Source organism: Chenopodium album, chromosome 1 (assembly GCF_948465745.1).
Source record: "Chenopodium album chromosome 1, dcCheAlbu1.1, whole genome shotgun sequence".
NCBI lineage: Eukaryota > Viridiplantae > Streptophyta > Magnoliopsida > Caryophyllales > Amaranthaceae > Chenopodium > Chenopodium album.
Window position 1 is genome coordinate 3,865,551 of NC_137834.1, and position 19,771 is coordinate 3,885,321.

Here is a 19,771-nt window from a genome sequence, read left to right on the forward strand (position 1 = left end):
GAAATGGCACTTAATTGGGACGTCAAGTTATTATTTTGTCGTTGATCAATCTGACAGGACCTTTGACCGGATTTCGATAATTGATTATGCTTTTTTTTAGCCATAACTCCCATGAGAGTGACAAGTGACTTCAATTTTTCTTCTCTTCTTCCTCTAGCTAAACCACCATATCCGGTTGTTCACCACATCGACCATGTCCTACCACTATTAACCCACCATTCCACCACCATCCAATAGCAATCCTCTTCATAACCAAAAATTAATCACATGCAAAGTGTTTTTTTTTTTAATAAAAACATGTTGAGTCTATGCAAACAAAACAAATTATTAATATAATTATGTCAAATCCTTTGGAACAAAATAAATGATATTAATTTTCTAGCATCATATACCGTACTTATAATTTATTATTTCATAGTTTACTGAGAGTTTGTTTTGTACAGCCGGATGTATCGTATACTCGAGGACATTTGCTCATTTAATCAACAAATGAGCAAATAATTATTAATAAATAAGCAAATTGTTGATTAAATGAGCAAATGACCCTTGGTGTATATAACACATTCTACAGTTTACTAATTGTAGGAATAATTGTTGCATTTTAACTCTTTTTTCTAATAAGATATACATCCTAAGTAGTTTTGTGTTCCAGCTCAGTATGCCACATATATTGGATTTGTCACTAGTACGTAAAAAGTATTGATCATAAAGTACATACAAGTAATTTAAAATAAAGATTATTGTAGTTATATTATGTTGTTGGTAACAACTCCACCTAAGATTAGTAACGGATCTAACAGAACTATTCTTTTTCATGATGTTTTATACTATTATGGATTATGTTATTGTTATGCTCCCTTTTGATTTGTTTCACATCATTTTATATTCTATTTGAGTAATGATACAAAGTTACATACGTAACTGCGGCTGGGTTACTTTATCAGAGGTTACTTGGTTAAGTGTTACTCGATCAGTTAAATTAGAGGTTACTCAGTTAGGGGTTACTCGGTCAGTGTTTGATGTGTGTCATCTGATTACACGGTACGACTAGCCACACAGAAAACGCGCTGGATTAACCTTATGTTAGTTTATGGCTTTATGGCCTTACAAAATTTAAGATTAATTATGATCTCACAATTCACAAACAAAATAATTATGAAACTATGTTACATTGTTGCAAATCTCTCATGCTTATCATTAATCACAGGCGGCCTAGTAGTCTAAGGAACATAGGTTGTTCTATACCTCTATGGCCAACAAATTTACATCAATATTTAATTTTTTTTTTTTTTTAATTTAGTTGTCACATTACTAGCTAGTATCCGAAGTACTAATATGATAACTGTTTGTTTTTGGACATAGATAGTGGCAGTTAGCTTGCTTAGCTACGCTCAAAGCTCAACTACATTCGCGGGCTATAATTGTACCATGGGCCATTTCATATGTTGCCAAGGTTGTGGAGCTGTAATAAATTCAGGTTCTTTAGTGAAAGAAAGCACAAAACGTAAAATCTGCTGGAAATTCTGCAAAATTGTACTAAAAAATGTAGTAGCAGAACTTATAAAAGAGGATTGGAATCACAAAGATACTGCAATGTACTACAGAGGAAGACAAGGCCAAGTGAAAGCACAATTAATGGCAAATAATGTGCCAAATCTTTGTCGAACATGTATTAACAAATCCGAGGTTGAGGTTGAGGCTGAGGCTGAGGCTGAGGAGGCTGCTGCTGCTGCTGTCACGAAAAGAGAAACTAAGGCTGCATTGGTTGTTGCTGCAAGGAAAAGAAAAGCCGAGGATATGGCTGTTGCTGCTGTTGCTGCTGCTGCTGCTACGGCGAAAAGAGAAGCTGAGACTCGTGCGTACTGCCTGATGCTGATGGTAGGGTGCTTCATTTGTGTATCAGTGAGTGTTGGTGTGTGTACTTGGTGTTTTATGAGGGGTTGATCATATGATAAATAATGTCTGAAGTATGTGGAAAGTCAGCTAAAAAATGTTCATCACATTTGAGTCATGTTATACATGGGAACATGACTAACAATCTGCACCACGTACTGATGACTGTTACTGTGTTACTTGGCTTAATTAATTGATGGTCGTCTAATTGATCAACCATTTTGTACGTGTGCCTTGGTTTGGTTCGATGTTCTTGGTTGTTTCTTTGAATATCATTGTACTATGAACAAGTGTTAGATATGCATTTTTTAATTATCATTGTAGTATTTATATTTGTTGTATAAGCTTATTAACTTAGTGCAATCGTACCATATATATGTCATACATGTTATTGGCTTCTTAGGTGTAATATTGTTCAACAACTATTGATTATTCATATAAAAAAAATGTGTTTCAATATAATATGAAAGGCGTTCAATAAAGTGTTGCACTTCTTTCTTCTTTTTTTTTTTTTTTTTTTTTTTTTTTTTTTTTTTTTTTTTTTTTTGTTATAGAGAAAGCTGTAAGAGGGACAAACATTGTAGACGTTGTTGGAGTTATGACAATAGTAATGCAAATCGGAAGAAGTTATTACCGAGCTACCTAGAGCGCTATCGTTCTCTCGGTGACAGTACACGAGAACAAGGCCGAGCTATAGCTCGCGGGTGAGCATGCAATAGCTCAGTTGCACACAAAGTTGCGGCAAGGCCGAGCTATAGCTTGCAAGTGAGTGAGTGATTCAGTTGCACACAAAGTTGCAATAAGGCCGAGCTATAGCTCGCAAGCGAGTGAGCGATAGCTCAGTTGCACACAAATCAAAGTTGTGACAAGGCCGACCTATAGCTCACTATCTCGCAAGCGAGTGAGCGATAGCTCAGTTGCACACAAAGTTGCGACAAGGCCGAGCTATGCTCACAAGTGAGTGAACGATCGTTGCACACAAAGTTGCGGCAAGGCCGAGCTATATTTCGCACGGGGGTGTGTGCGCAGCAAGCTAAGGCTGTTTGTGTGGTATGGAGTGTAAAAAAAGATATTTATTTATTTATTTATTTTGTTTACTCGTATATATACCCTCATTGACCCTAAAATTGAGATATACAATTTGTTATCTCTAAAACCCTACCTAAACAAATCAAACACAAATTAACCCTTTAGAGTTGTAACACGTGTCATATGTGACCTATTAAACAGGTTACCAACATGTCACGTTCCATAATTGACAGATTTGGGTTAATAGTCATTTCATTTTGAAATAATTCAAAAATTATTTTATTTTTGAAAAACCACTTAAAGGCCGTGTTATTCTCGGTAAATTTTTCTAAGAAAATTTGCCAAGAAAAATCTTTTAAAGTGACCTTTTTGTTAGAAAAAAACCTTTTAAAATTTTTTTGGCCAAAGAAAACTTTTAAAAAAAATTTGTTGTTCAAGAAAGCCAAAACCCACTTTCCGACATTGACTCACAATTCTCCGGCGTTGACCACGTCTTTTACAACATGTGCCACGCACATAACCCTTCTTTTCCTAATTACACCCCACTTTGGCTAATTTCACACCTTTTCCCTCCAATTAAACACTCTCTCTCCTAGCGATCGGTAAAAAGTCTAGCACTTTCGCATATTATTCTACTACAAATTTTTTTCCAGTTATTATAACAACAAACTTGATACCCGTTAATCCGTTATTCCTACCCTCCTAGTGCGACGATCCAACGCCGACGGAAAACTCCACCACTCCGGTTATCTCCTACTCTGAAATTTTGGACATTGATTATTTTTTTAGTGTTGGATTATTTTCTTTTAATTTTGACACAAATATCTCATTCTTCTGCAATCCCTAATCTGTGAAACAGTTCAAAATTTCTACTGCCTGCCAACTGTTTGTTAAAATGCCTCTTAGAACTTGAAAATTGTTTAATTCTAATTACTTCTGATTCTATTAATCATTTCTTAATTGGGGTTTTGCTGTTTAATTGTTTTTAGTGTTGCAGTTGTAATGGATAAGTACAGAGAAGCAAAGGTGACAAAATTTGAGGAATTTGTTGATCGTCGGTTGAAGCCTGATCTTGTTAAGGCCATTGCTGAAAGGTAACCCCTTTTGTTGAATTTATGTCTTTCGATATTTTGAGCTGTAATTAGATGCTTATGATAGGAAAGAACTAGCCCTTTAAGTGTTAATTTCAAAATTATGTTCCCACTATCTGAAAATTGGAAGATTCAAATAGGAAAAGTAGGGGAGCTTCAAATGGTTGAAATCAAATGTAAAAATTTGATGGGTGTATACTAATTTGATTGCTAAGCTATGGAAAATTTATTATGATATCGAGTTTGGCGTTGTTGAATGTTTATGATTCAATGAGAGAATTAGAAACTTGAGAACCAACATTATTTCCTTTATTATGGTGTGCCAACGTGTTCGTGTATCTGCTTGCAGGGACAAGATTTTTGAACGACAGAAGATATTGTATCCTTTTGCATTCAACTTACATGTTTGTCTTACCATTATAGTTTATGTTCTTGACCGTTTCTAGTGTAAATTTGTAAGTATCGAGTAAAGCTTTTACCTTTGATTTTGTGAGTCATTGATTGTTATGCATAGTTCAATAATGTTTTTGGAAGAGAAAAGCCTGTGAAAATGTACATATCTCTCATAGTCATCTCAATTATTTTGATCGTGCTTGTTCCATCAACTTTAAGTATTTGTTGCCCTTTATTTGTTTGAACAATAGCTCAGATTTGAAGAGGAACATACAGAATTTGGAAAAGAATAGTGTAAGCAGCCTCAAGACATTAGTTAATCTTGGATCTGAAGTGTACATGCAAGCGGAAGTGTAAGAGCTTGACCTGCCTTTCTGTCATATCTTATGAGCAAGTCCTGCTCCTTTGTCTCTTTCCTGGCCGTTGTTCATCCTAAGCACTTAATTATATATAAAGCTATATTATTATTAATACCATTTTTATTATTAATTTTTAATAATGTTTGTGGATATGTGCTTGCAGCCCTGACACACGCCGCATATTTGTAGATGTTGGATTGGGATTCCATGTTGAATTCACCTGGTCTGAAGCCTTAAATTACATCGCAGCGAGGGAGGAACGGCTAGCCAAGTAAAATAATCTTTTCTTTTTATAATCTATTTTAGTACAATCTTTTCTTTCTTGTCTGAAGACTTTGTTGTAGACAATAATGGTCAATATGAAAATGCTTTTGGTGGATATATGTAAGGTAGCAGTTATAGGGTTTTGCCATACATTGTTGGCTGGCTGTGGTCACAATTATTGGTGGCTTAGGTACTTTTTTTTGCTCTCAACAACTACAAATGTTCCTTGTCAAGATGCTTCAATTGCTTATGATGTCATGTTAAACATTAACAATAGCATCATCATTACCTAAATGCATTGAAAAAGGCTTCTGTTAGAGGCAGGGATAAAGTGGGTTGAATATGAGCAACCCCTGGAACAAAAATGTGCTGTTTATTCTATAACCATTCTGATAACATTGTCCACTATGACTATCACATTTAACTTTCGTGTTTGCTCCATTTGTAGGCAAATAGAGGAATATACTCGCATGATAGCATCAATCAAAGCTCAGATTAAGCTGGTATGCATATTTCTTGAACCATTTTTGTCGTTGCTTCTTAAGCTTGAGTAGCTATGGTAGGATGGTTCACTTTTCAAAAGATCTTGAAATGAATAGTTGAACAATGTGCAATTGACAGTGGCTCTCAACTAATTCATGCAGGTTTGTGAAGGGATACGAGAGTTGCTTCAGATTCCAGTGGAGTAATACCTTTTTTGTAGTGGTTATTTTGAGGAATCTCTCCTGAAGTCCTGGACATATAGCATTATGGATGATCTACTTTCAGTCTGGAGTGAGCTTCTTTATATCAGAGTCAGGATTAATTATTGGAACTTATCAAATCTCTAAAGTGATAGAAATGTAAAGATCAGAGCGAATGACAAACTGACATTATGTCTGCTAATTTAGGTTTTGTGATATTAGTTTGCTTGTTAGAAAAAGCACCATATACATTTTTCTGTAGATTCAATGAAAAAAAAATGTCTTCTTCACAAAGTGTTTTATAAATTCCTTATAATTAATATGCCAGAGTTGAGTTTTCATATCCTATCAAATTTATGAAACCAACTCAAGGTATGTTATCTTCTAGAATTAAGGTCCTTTGTTGACAGTAGTTACTTAGAAAAAATGAAAAAGCATTACATACAACGTAGAATTTAAAATTTGGGCCAATTATCTGGTTGACACTGAGCAATAGGGAATTTGTTAGGAATATAGGAAAATATATTATTGTGATATATTTTCCATATATATCTTATGATATTATATTTAGGATAATAATATATCTTAGTGATATTCTAAGATAGATTTATGGAAGTTTATATGATAGAGTTTATATTGTGTAGGTTATCTTATGTAGGCTATAAATATTAGCCAAGATCATCAATACAATTCAAGCTATTCTCTCATAAATAATTTGTCAGAATTCCTAGTTGATCCGTGGGGTAAGAAAATCCTATCTATGTGAATTCCAAATCTGCCCTCCTTTTTCGATGATAAAATGCCATAATTCCTTATTTATACCCAAATTTTTGATACGTGGGAGTGATTTTCATTGGGATACATGGTTTTGGGTATTTTCAAGAAAGTATAATCATTAGTCTCTTCGGAGACATCTCGATAAAATTGGAACGACACAGAGAAAAAAGTATAATAATTAGACATTGGAAGTAGTTGTAACCCTGGATCAACTTTTTTTTTTTTTTTTTTTTGGGTAGATGAACACTTTAAAATCGTGCAGATTAGCTGTTAGAAAATCTGCATTTTGATTCAACTTTACAAGAGTAGTTGCATCCATGAAACAAATGTCTAAATTAGATTGAAAAAGGAGAATGTTTTCACGGTTCCTCTCGCCACAGGTCAGCATGATAGTTAATATCAGGAGCCATTTCTCCATGCTTCTTGCAAGAGTTTATACCTGACGACATCCCTGCCACATTTCCCCTTGGGCATCCAGTTAGGTTTCGACGAGGCAGATTCAATGCAAATGTTCTGAACATTGATCAAAGCTAGAGGTACACTCAGCTTATCCAGCTCATCATCACTGTTATGTGCTTTTCTTAGTAATGATGACCCGCTTCTCTTCTGAGCTTCTCCTAACAAACTCGAGAACAATGCAGCTGGAAGAGGTGAGTATACTACTGGTTTTGCAGCACAAGGAAAGCTTATAATATAATCATTTGTAGTCTCATGAGGATCCTGAGTAGAAAAAGAATAATTCAGCCAAGAAAATAGTGGAGAAAAGCTTACAGTTCAGCAAAGAAATATGTTACATAGAAGATTAGAAGAAGCAAGGGACTAACCTCAGATACAAAAGCCTCAAGAACTTCCACTGAAATGGGATCCGGTGAGAAATCATCCGGTTCAAAATTGGTGAAGACCCTTTTGAGAAGAGTTCCGCCAAACATTGGGCATACCTTAAAAGTTGTAACCCAAAATATCAGAACAAAGAATTTCAGTGGTGACTACAAACTTACAGGTTTATGTTCTGTTCTACCAATACAGGAGGAAATAAATGGCTAATATCTAATATATTAGAAGGGCGTCGCATTTAGCTATATGTTATGAACTTATGACCCCTAGAAACATCATTAGTTTAGGGCATGTGCATTATTACTGTCAGTTTCTGTATTTGAGCAAGCTGCAAGCCCTTAGCTAACAGTCTGTAACAGACGCCCTAATTTTGCAAAATCATCTAATTAGTGAAATAGGTATTTGGTTATTACAGAGTGTGAATTTTTCTTTCCAATGCCAGTTTTACTCACCTCCTTCCTTGTGGTGGCATCAGCAAGCATTCCAAGGGGAAGCCTCATAAGATCACCCAATGCGTTAAGGAGATGGAAAGCCTTGACGGCATCTTCTTCATTGGATTCATTTTGATCCTTTGATGGGTGATCATCTTCAAGACCAAAATAATCACTGAGCCATTTCGACCAGCTTCCAACCTGGTTACAAGTTTAAGAAACCAAGCAACAAAGTCCATATCATTCAATCACTCCATAAACATTTGGAACAGAAACTACAAGAGGGTCAGATACTACTGTAAGTTACTAACAGCATTTTTCAGTTGAGCACCAGCACCAAAACTTGATTTCCCTGCAGGGATGGGAAGGACTTTAAGTTCAGTGATGGGGTCTGACATTGGATCTGTTGGCATCTCTTCTGAATCACGAAGAATGGCATTAAACATCGCTACATCTAGCCTATCCACCAAATGCTCCATTACCTAGAAAGCAAAACAAAAGTAAATATCACCACAGTTCTGATAGATGACATGCTAGTGTAAATGGTTGTGATATAACTGAAAAATCAGTGGAAACAAAGATAAGTACCATTTTTGACAACATTGGCAAGCAACCACAATCATGACCTCCAGCTCGAATGGGGCAAAGCCGCTCACAAGCATCATGAAAAGCTTTCTTCCAGAGCTCTATTGAAAAAGTTCCTTGTTCTTGATCCCCTAAACCAAATTTCCATCTCTGAGTTTTCCTTGAGGTCAGCCTCTTTCCCTTTTTCTTCTTTTTTGCTGGCTGCATATGCGGGATAAAACTCTGTGGAAGTACACAAAATTTAGAAAAATAAGTACTTAATATTGACATTTAACCTACAAGTGCTACAACAATATAAGAAGAATATCAATGGCACAAGTTGTACTGAAAGGATATAGGCAAAACCTGCCACCATATGCCCTCAACAATGCGAAAGAAGATCCAAGCTTCGACCTTCTCTAATGCCATGATGAATGTATGTGGATCTTCCCAATCACCCAAGCTATCTATTGAGTCATTTGAGGAAGATTTTTTCTCTGACTTCTTTCTTCCAGATTTAGTATCAGCGCGAATTGGTTCAGGGAGAGAAGGGAGATCTTCAGTTACTTGGCTCACCATAGATCTTAGTATTATCGTGTTTGATAACCAAAAAGTCAGCCTGTACATCAGCAAAGCATTCCAACACAAGGTCATTCCAGTTCAAATCAGTAAAAATCAGTTTTTATCAGGGAAAGTCATGCAAATTCAACCACAAAAATTGTAACAAAGAAATGTACAACAACTTGAAATTTGAGGAATGGTAATACATGGTTTTATTTCTCGGTGTAGTTCATACCTTGTAACATCATTTCCACAAGCCTTAGAAACCATAACAACTCCTGATACTATTGTTCTAGCAGAACTTGCTCTGTTAGTTTGTGATTCCATTCTGCAGACATGACGATAAAACCTTGCAAGTCTTCTAGCCGGTGCATGGACCTTCCTTTTAGAGTTCAGATGCTCGGCTATCACTGAATACAGTCCAATCTCAAGTGCAGCAGCTTCTCTTAACTCTTCCTCGAGCATCTTAATTTTAGACTCGAGTTCAGGTTTATTATCAGATTTTACATTCTTCTTTTCTTTCTTGTCACCTTTTCCCTGACTTTTGGTATCAACTTGCACCTCTTTTACAGAACTCTCTTCCTTTTCCCTGTCAAATAAATGCAAAGGAATAGGAGGACCATTGGACCTTGGAGAATCAGTCGGAAGTCTGACAGATTTTAAGTGCTTCAATTTATCACCAAAACCTTGCAGATCAAGCCCCTTTTTCCCAAATTTTAGAGTGCTAATACTTCTTGAGGTCTGTTTTCTTGTTGTAGCCACTTCTGAGAATTTGCCAAACACATTAGTATTGCTTTCTAAGCTCCTCCTTCCATAGGCCCAATCATCTTCTCCACTATGCGTGTGTTCCTTTTTCTCTGTCGAACTCCTTGTCCTTCCTTCATCATTTTCAGGTACCTCTGCAGCACCCCCTAGCTCCGAATTCAGACCCACCTACAAAATTTCAAGGTTCAAACTCATAAATTTAAGTTACATTTTCTTTCCTGCTAATCAGGATATACTAGAAATATGGCTCTCATTACAGCATAAAACAACATAGAATCATTATACATTTATACTAAGGCAAAATAAACATATACATCATTCTAGAACTTGAAAACACAATGCTACATACAATATACTTCTTAAGCAGTATAACAGATGAAATAAGACTACAAAAAAGAAGCTGCAAAATACTTACATTGACAAAGTTAAGCATTTCATCCATCTGAAAAGCAGAATTCCCTGCACGAAAACTCGAAGTCCTAGAAATAGCAGATGCATATCCGTCATCATCAGTAACAGAAGCAGGCTCAGATTCATTATCATCACCTTGCTCGCTCATCATTCGTAACACAGACTCAATCCCTTCATTGTCAAAAGGCTGAATCTGAACATAGAGGAGAGGTAGAGCATTAGCACCTTTCGAAACCTTTTTAGTAATAACGATTGGCGCTGTCATTGCCTGAACATCTCTGATGATTCCAAATTCTGCAAGGTTAATAACAGCAGTACCTAAAAGTTGACCTTTTACAGCTTTATCCTTTTTTGGCTCATACAAGTGAAACTCCAAGTTATTCTTCTGAAAACCATGATTATGATTGTTATAACTGTCTTTGCTCGTTAATGTGACCGGGAGTTTAAAGAACTCGTTGAACTCGATTTTCCCATCTTCGAAACCATTAAGGGAAGGCACACCAGGAGGTAAAAACCCGGAATTTTGCTCACCATTTTCCCATTGGATTAACACAGTTTGTACAGAACATAATGCAACTGAGGGCGGCCAAGGCTTGATCTCGAGTACACTTACAATATAGTCGACTTGAAAACAATTTCCCTTCTTCTTCTTCTTTCCTAACAACATTACTATGATTTTACAAGAACAACAAATGAAGAAATAACCAATGTAGCTAAAAATCAAAAAATGAACAAAAGTTGGAAATTTGGATTGAAAATTCTAAGAAATTTTTTATGTTTAAAAGACTAAATGATATTTATAAAATGAAAAATGCCGGTATCAGCGGAAATTATTGAGCCTTCCCATGTCTCATCTGTGAAACAGACTTCAGTGCACGTATCCCTCAACTATTTCATCTTAAAACATAAAATATTGTTATTGTATAGTTTTAATTTAATTTAATGGCCTTGGAATCTATACTATGGTCAAACTTTATATTATACAAAGTTACTTTTCTTTCTTCAGATTACGTTAATTAACTACTTATTCTTTAGTTTAAAAACAAAAACTTTTGTTAGATTCAACTTATTTCAATTCCGACATACTTGGCCATGTTTTTGCTAAACAACATGTGTTATAGTCCTGTTATTGTTTGTAGTTACATAATACAACATCGAAATGGAGGTAGTTAAAAAAATTATATTTTTATAATACACATTTAGTAACATCTATCCATATACAAAATAACACAAAAAAATGGTTAAAATACGGGTTAAAAGTCAAAAGTATGCTTAGTAACTATATCAGGATACTTGGAAGTAACATTTTAGAAAACCGGTTTCCCAGATATCATTTAAAACTATATCAGGACACTGGAAGTAACATTTTAGAGAAACGGTTCCCGGGACATCATTTAAAGATATACGCACGATGGATTAAGTAGGACTCCAGATTAATTTAAACAAATGGAGAAATGTACAATGATATACATAGAGAATTAAATAGAAACTGAGGGTGTGGCACCTTTTGTAATTGAAATCCTGCCAAAGTTAGGTCATTTACATTCTTGTTGGGTATGGACAATAAATAAGACTGATGAGACAATGACTTCACTCAATTACTTGGATTTCTGTCTGTCTGTATCAATTTTTCATCAGAATTCAGAAACTGAGGGCCAGCCATAAAATGAGTCTTCTTTGATAATTCCATAAAACATTGAGTCAGTATATATGATCTAAATAGTCTGTTTTTAGTTTATGTGGTCAGAAGCTGAAGCGGTAGAAGATTTGAGATTGATGGTAAAAATAAAAAATTAAAACTGTAAGAAAGATATTTATTTTTTTTCCCAAACAAATAATCTGTAAGAAAATCTGAGTAAGAAGGACTATATTGGCAGTCATAGTAGAAGAAATCTGGCACTATCTGTGTGCAAGAATTTGAATGGCAAGGTGGGGCGGGAAGGAGCAATCGCGGCTGTTATGTTTACTTAGGAAGAATTTGAATGGCAAGGTGGGGCGGGAAGGAGAAATCGCGGCTGTTATGTTTACTTTGGAAGAATTTTTACTTGAGAGTGTTAGGGAATCGGGATTGATGAGAAAAAATATTTACAGGGTATCTTCCTGCATATTTCTAATATCCTGCAGTGAATTTTCTTGCATTCGGGGAATCTGTTAAATTTCACTGTATTCGGGAACAGGTATAGAGCTATGCATCTATCCCGGTTACACCCTTTGATGAGCCAATGCACATGCAATCACCAGAATCCAAGGGATCACAACATCAAAACTAGTGGCCGAGGGAATTCTGTCTCAGGATCATATTACAGTTTAAAGACTTGAAACATCCAATAAAAAGCTACAAATTTAAGTATTCTAATTTCTCCTCGAAGGTTTTCCGCAAAACTTTGACACCAGCTGCGAAAAAAAATTAAGATTGATCTGATACGCTATGAAAAACAAGGATTCTAAAAGCATGGTCTTAAGAAATGTTTTGCATTGCCTTACACCAGAAAACAACATGAACAATATAAAATTTTTGTGTCCGTCCAGACACATTCAAAAAGTATGGAGTTATTGCGATAAAACGAATACAGCCATGTTGTTGATACATCTTCAAAACGAAACAAATTACTGGGACATACATGTACTTGAGCTACCTCCTGGATTATACTTAGAGGGCAATCCCTTACAATCTCTTATTTCAACAATTATCCAAGAATTGAAGGTCTCCTGTATCAAATGTGACAGAACAATGTCAACCAATATGAAAACCACAGCTGAAGCATTTCAAGCAAACAACTCCTGAAACCAGCACTGTTTAGCTGGACAGAAATAATGTGACACCTTTTATTTTTTATTTTTTTTTAATGGATGTGACACTTGGTATCATATAGGAGAGATTTTTTTTTCTTCCCGTTTTCGTATCGTTATGTGGGAAATTGTTTTCCGTGTTTTAAAGGGGTGACATGGACTCTTTCCTCTCAACCTTTACCATATAGAAGTACAAAGGAAAGACTAGAAGAGAAGCTCGAGGCATATGTCCCTTCTTTTAGAAAGGCTTATGCTTTAAACCCATACAAAAAGATGCATTGAAATACAAATTAGGTAGGGGAATAACAACATTGCACATGAAAAGGAAATTTTTTTTTTAACTGAAATCCTTGCATATAGAAAACATTGAAACAGAGCCCACTGCCCACATTTTAAAAGATATGGTTTAATACTGTGTAGAAACTATAGAAAATAGCCCTCTCAGAATAATGAATTTCGTCATTATCTGCATGCATGAAAAAATGACCAGCAAAGAGAAGGCTCAAACCTGCATAAGATAATCTAAGCAGCAGCCTCAAGCAGACCTCTTTTTTCAACCTCGAGCAACTCCCTGGCTGCATGATCTTTGATCCTTCTCTCTAGCTCTGGCCGGAAATGCCTAATAAGACCCTGTACAGGCCATGCAGCAGCATCACCTAAAGCACAAATGGTATGCCCCTCGATCTGCTTTGTTAACTCTTGAAGCATATCAATCTCCTCCAACTTTGCATTTCCTACTTTCAACCTCTCCATAATCATCCATAGCCACCCTGTTCCTTCTCTGCATGGAGTACATTGACCACAACTCTCGTGCTTGTAAAAATATGATAGCCTTGCTATTGCGTCAACAACATCAGTAGATTTATCCATCACAATTACAGCAGCAGTCCCCAAACCAGATTGAACAGCCTTAAGAGCGTCAAAATCCATCAGCACATCATCACACAAGTGTTTAGGAAGCAAGGGGACCGAAGAACCCCCGGGAATCACTGCAAGTAAATTGTCCCATCCACCTCTCACTCCACCACAGTGCCTCTCAATCAGTTCTTTCAAGGGGATGCTCATTTCCTCTTCAACTGTGCAAGGCTTGTTGACATGACCCGAAATGCAGAATAGCTTAGTCCCTGAATTGTTCTTCCTGCCAAAACTAGCAAACCATTCAGGGCCGCGCCTTAGAATGGTGGGGGATACAGCAACTGTCTCCACATTTGTGACGGTTGTAGGACATCCATAGAGTCCAGCATTAGCAGGGAAAGGAGGCTTCAATCTCGGTTTTCCTTGCTTCCCTTCAAGACTCTCCAAAAGTGCAGTCTCTTCACCACAAATATAGGCACCAGCACCATAATGAATATAAACATCAAAGTCATAGCCAGATCCACATGCATTCTTGCCCAAAAGCCCAGATTCATAGGCTTCTTTCCTCGCCTTCTGCAGATTCAAACGTTCGTTAACATACTCACCTCTTATATATATGTAAGCGGCACTGGCCCTCATTCCTACCCCCGCAATTAGGCAACCCTCAAGTAACTTGTGAGGATCATGCCTCATAATTTCTCTGTCCTTGCAGGTTCCAGGTTCACTTTCATCTGCATTGACAACAAGGTACGAGGGACGACCATCAGATGCTTTTGGCATGAACGACCACTTGAGACCTGATGGAAATCCAGCACCACCACGTCCACGGAGACCAGACTTTTTCATTTCATTGACTATCCAGTCAGAACCCTTCACAACTAAGTCCTTTGTTCTATGCCAGTCACCACGTTTCATAGCACCTTTAAGAAAGGGGTCATGCAGCCCATATAAATTAGTGAAAATACGATCCTCATCTTTCAGGCCACCAAAATGAGTTTTCTCTGGAGGAGGAGGAGGGGGAGGAGGCTGAGGGGTACTGGATGTTGAAGCAGCCTGGGTGTTGAACAATCTGCTATAGCCAACTCCCCAGCTGTCACAGTGGCGCTGAATTTGCCCTATTCTTTGAAGATTAAGAATGCCCCTCAGGGGTGCCTGTGAAAAAGTATGTTTAAGGTCAGATGAAAGGGTCATGGAAGCTGCTTATCATTTAGAAATCACGGCATTAAGAATGAACCTCAAACTACTTTAATTACAAAAATACTGCTATGATCATGAAGCAACTTGATCCAATTTCATAAACCAAGAACAAACATTTTTATAGAGCTTTAACTTCTTATAGCTAGAAAACGAAACAGATGGTCATCTTCATGACCTAGATATTATCTTTCAAGCCAAATTACACAACACTCCTTTTCATTTCCATTAATGAAATCACTATAGGCTCATTCTCTTGATTAAATAAACAATCCTTTCGTCAATGTGTAAGGTGGATAAGAAAATCTTCAACCAGCAATCCACTCTACTAAGCTCAATTCTTGCATCTTAGTATTTGTTAGATGTGTGCTATCAACTCTACAGAAGGATCACCGTCTAAATACTATAGTGTGATCGCAAAACCTTAAGGCTAACAAAGTAACATTCTTGTATTATGCATTTTCAAAGTACTACTTATTAACATCATTGTCCAAATCATTGTCCAAAGATAAATTCAATAACAATCCATTTTGCAAGATCTATAAAGTAGCTCAAAAACATACTTTAATCACCTACCACATTATAAATGACCCTTACATTAGGAATTCCCCTCGTGAGGAGGACTTCCTAATGATTATTTTCCTTACCTTTATAAACAATATACTACCTCTGTTTCATATTATGTGCAACATTTATAAAAAATGGTTGCTACACATTATGTGCAACACATGCATCATTATCTTTCTCTCTCCATTCAACACTTACACACAAATTTTGTCTAGGAGTCCGTGCAAGCTCATTTGTTGCGCATAATAATAATATAGAGGTAGTAAATGACCCTAGAAGTTCCCTTGAATCAAACAATGAGGTGCCACAATTTTGTGGACAACTATCATGATTCCTGAAATTTCATGATTCATTCATTTCAATCCAAATACTGCAAATTATATTTCCAACCTTCTCGTGCTTTAATGATCTATATTTCAATACACTTCTGATACCAAAGTAACATGGGAAAAAATGACAAAGTTCCCAGATAGATGAAGAACAGAATAGCCAAGTAATGTCATCTTTCTTCCTAATTAGGAAGGCACAACATCATTTTCACCTCGAGCAATTAACCATTTTTCTAACACTGAAAGGTTAACCTAACTATATTGATTAAACCAGCTCAAATTCATTGATATTTTGTAACCCATATAATCGCGAAAAATGCAGCAATAGTTCATGGTATCCAAAACCCAATATTTAAATTATGATCAAACAAGCTCAAATCAACTAATCATCCATTTAATCCCTAAAAAATGCGGCTACTGCCCATCATCCATAAAACCCCAAAAAATACCTAAATCGAACAAAACCAACATTATAATAAGAAAAAACAACGCATTTCAAAGCAAATACATAAAAAACCCACTAAAATTAATCTTATATAAGATCTAAATGCAACCAAAATTAACCTCAGAAAACCCAAATCACACCATTAATCAATACAAAACCAAACAAACAAAAACTGGAAATTGATGGGGAAAACCCCATCAAAAAATACAAATAAAAATGCGCAAGAAATAATTGAAAAGAAACAACTTTAAGAAATTCAAATGACAATAAAGCGTACCATATTAGCAGCAAGATGAAAGCTTGAATTGTGGGTGAATTTGCGATTCAGCAGATTTGACTGTGCGTTCTTCGAATAATAAGAGTTTAAAGAGGAGAGAGAAAGAAAGAAGAAGAAAATGATCTGGTGTGAGAGGGTATGCTTTATGAAACGTGGAATTGGGAGAGTCGTTTTTTGTTTACGACGATGTTGAGTGATTTTGACGGCTGTGATTAATGGCGGTGTATTATGATGTGATGATCGAATGGTCCACGTTGCTTTGTATTTTATGGGCTCACCTTAATTTTGGATTTGGGTTTATTATTTGGTCTTTTTGTTGATGGGCTGGATATTGTGCCCATAAAAATTTATACCTCTAGCCTTTGGGTATATGTTTGCAATTGTCAATCGGCAATTTTCATTATACACTCGGGTATTCGGTTCGTGATTCGTGATTTTTTTTTTATATGAAGTAAAGTGTTACATCAGAAATGTGAGATGCTTATACTGCGATGGATGTGTAGTCATACAAGAAAGAGTCAGTTGAGGAATGAGATGAGTCAGAAAAAAGTAGGGATTACATTAATTGAGTACAAGATACGAGAGAATCGCTTAAGATGATTCGGCTACGTAAGAAGGAGACCGATTGAGGCTCTGATAAGAAGGCTTGAGGAATTGCAAAGTGTTAGAATCGCGGGGGTAGGGGGAAGACCAAGGAAAAACATAGAAGAGACTAAGGGTGATTGAGAGTGATATGAGTGTTTTGGGAGATGAGGAAGATATGGTGTTAACTAGAGTAGTGTAGACTGTAGAGGGAGAACATTTCATGATTATATATATACTTTGTTTATTTTATTTACAAATTTATTGATTTTGTCATTATGTTTTTTACTCACACATTTTTACCATAGCTTCAAAATTTCTTAACTTTTATTCTGAAGGCTTTGTTTGGTTGACGTGGGAATTAAATTCCCATAGGAAATTGCATTTTATGGGAAGTTATTTTCCTTGTGAAATTCCTAGGAATTTCCTAAATTTGTTTGGTTGGCAATGTGGGAATTAGAAATCCCATGAATTTTGATTGACCTAGAGGGGGCTAGGTAATTTACTTCCCTTGTCTTGTAGGAAGTTGAAATTCCCATGAATTTTCACTTCCCTCATTTTTGCTTTTTTGTGTCAACAAAATAACTCCACAATTTCTCAAATCCCATAAATTTCCACCTCCCTCATTTTATGTTGTCAACCAAACAACTCCTTAGTTTTCTTTTAAAACTCTCTTAATTTAACTTGAATGCCTTTACTTTTTCTCACTTTACACACCTTTTTACAAACTTTTTCAACCGTTATTCTTGTGATATCCCTTTTTCATTTTGCGGAATGTATCTTTATTACTTCTTTATAACAATTCATTTTAGCTGACCTTAAATCATTTACACATTATATACGTGTATAATAAACTTTGTGTAGAGGTGATCATGGATGGCTATCTTAGGGCAATGCATTAGAGTGGACTTGTGTAAATTTTATGCCACACTGAAAATTTAACCAAAATTTTGTTAAGGAATGGTAATAAAAGGATAAAATAATATATAGCTATGTATTTCATTTTATATTAAATAGTGTTACGTTCTTAATTAAATTCATATGTGGTATACCACTTTTTATAAGTACTCGTAGAAAATTATACGTTAATCTGCTGTTATAATGACAATTTAGATTTTATAATGAAAAATTTAGTGTTATTTGTGTCTGTAGTATAATAGCTAGGAAGCCTAGAAGGCCTAGAACACACAGAAAATAAAATGAGATAAATGGTATGTATATATGGAGTACATAAAATGATACACACTTTAAAGAGATTATTATTGGATAACCATGTCATTTATGTAGAACCCTATTTGCTACTCTTTACTTTAAAAATTCACATCCTTATCACTACTATTGATTTTACAAAAAAAAAAATAAAAAAAAAATAAATAAATAAAATAATAATAATAATAATAATAATAATAATAATAATAATAATAATAATAATAATAATAATAATAATAATAATAATAATAATAATAATAATAATAATAATAATAATAATAATAATAATAATAATAATAATAATAATAATAATAATAATAATAATAATAATAATAATAATAATAATAATAATATATGTTGTGATGTCTTTCTTAACCCCACAACTTATGAGCATGATGATGGCTAATTTTGAGTTAGTGCCTATGTGGTCATCTTTCACCAACAGGAAACGGATGAAGAAGCTAGCTAGGAATGGGGTCAATGGGGTTATAGTGTTTTATCCTCTACTAATTTAATTTCATTATTTAATTGGGATTTCATTTTGATTATTGTCCAATATAAATCTTGATCTCATTAACATTAAGATTTTATCACAAATTTTGAATTTGAATTATTGATTGTAACCTATGAGTATCAAATCAATTAATAGGTCCAATTTGATATATATTAACCAAAAAAATTAATAGGTCCAATTTTTTTTTCTTTCTTTTTTTATTTGAAAAAAAATTATAAATCTAATCAAACTTACCTTTCAATTATTGAAAGATAACATGTCTAAGTCATACCCCTTTGACATCTTGTATGCTACCTTAATTGAATCGACATAAAGGATAATAAAATTTTATATATTAATCATTACTAATATGATATACTCTGTGATATTTTTTTTTTTTAATTTAATATAAATTTTTAATGTGTGTCAAAATTTTAATATCATAACTAAAAGAGTGCTCTTTCAATCCAACCAAATCTAACCAATTAATTAGAGCCATAATATTTGCTTCTATCCTAATGTAGCACAATTCACAAATCCAAAAAAAACAACATAATTACCAAACAAACAATTATTACAAGGATGAACTCTAACAATATCTTAATATACAAGCAAAAAGATAACCCAAATAAAATTTTGTGAGATATCCATACTTTAAAAACATGATTGATTGACCACTCATCCTTCCATTTTTTCTTATACATCTATACTACATTCATTATTAAGAGTTTTTAAACTTCCAAGAGTTTTCAAACATTTCACATTCGCTAGTTTGTATTGGATATGCTTATAACCTAAATGAAAATGATTTTTTTTTTTACAAAGTTAATTACTTTAAGACTTTTTTTTTTACAAGTTTTCCTTAATATTAATGGTTAAAATTATGCAAGTACTATGTGTCAGTCAAAATGTTGTGATTATTAAAAAATAGAAATTTTATACTACCTCCCATCCAAATTAGTGAGATATAAAATA

General features: G+C 34.8%; 3 protein-coding genes across 4 annotated transcripts; 1 reads left to right on the plus strand and 2 right to left on the minus strand.

Moving 5' to 3' along the window:
• The first annotated feature begins 3,470 nt into the window (after positions 1 to 3,470).
• LOC145633211 (uncharacterized) lies at positions 3,471 to 6,006 on the plus strand. 2 transcript variants are annotated; one of them, XM_081685524.1, is made up of 7 exons: positions 3,471 to 3,667; positions 3,920 to 4,016; positions 4,363 to 4,392; positions 4,658 to 4,759; positions 4,929 to 5,036; positions 5,478 to 5,532; positions 5,674 to 6,006. In XM_081685524.1, the coding sequence occupies exons 2-7, from the start codon at positions 3,925 to 3,927 to the stop codon at positions 5,716 to 5,718; spliced, it is 432 nt and encodes a 143-aa protein (XP_081541650.1). In that variant the 5' UTR covers positions 3,471 to 3,667; positions 3,920 to 3,924; the 3' UTR covers positions 5,719 to 6,006. The 2 variants fall into 2 exon arrangements, with proteins under 2 accessions (XP_081541650.1, XP_081541631.1); XM_081685505.1 differs by having other exon boundaries at positions 3,477 to 3,667; positions 3,912 to 4,016.
• An 804-nt stretch (positions 6,007 to 6,810) lies between these two features.
• Positions 6,811 to 10,798, minus strand: LOC145633426 (uncharacterized). The gene is made up of 8 exons (XM_081685531.1): positions 10,060 to 10,798; positions 9,115 to 9,812; positions 8,685 to 8,937; positions 8,343 to 8,561; positions 8,066 to 8,236; positions 7,776 to 7,955; positions 7,314 to 7,427; positions 6,811 to 7,209 (listed from the first exon to the last, which is right to left on the minus strand). The coding sequence occupies exons 1-8, from the start codon at positions 10,720 to 10,722 to the stop codon at positions 6,889 to 6,891; spliced, it is 2,619 nt and encodes an 872-aa protein (XP_081541657.1). The 5' UTR covers positions 10,723 to 10,798; the 3' UTR covers positions 6,811 to 6,888.
• Positions 10,799 to 12,477: 1,679 nt separating this feature from the next.
• On the minus strand, positions 12,478 to 16,683 carry LOC145640305 (NADH dehydrogenase [ubiquinone] flavoprotein 1, mitochondrial-like). Its single transcript, XM_081691606.1, has 3 exons — positions 16,513 to 16,683; positions 13,354 to 14,852; positions 12,478 to 12,764 (listed from the first exon to the last, which is right to left on the minus strand). The coding sequence occupies exons 1-2, from the start codon at positions 16,513 to 16,515 to the stop codon at positions 13,368 to 13,370; spliced, it is 1,488 nt and encodes a 495-aa protein (XP_081547732.1). The 5' UTR covers positions 16,516 to 16,683; the 3' UTR covers positions 12,478 to 12,764; positions 13,354 to 13,367.
• Between the last annotated feature and the right edge of the window lie 3,088 nt (positions 16,684 to 19,771).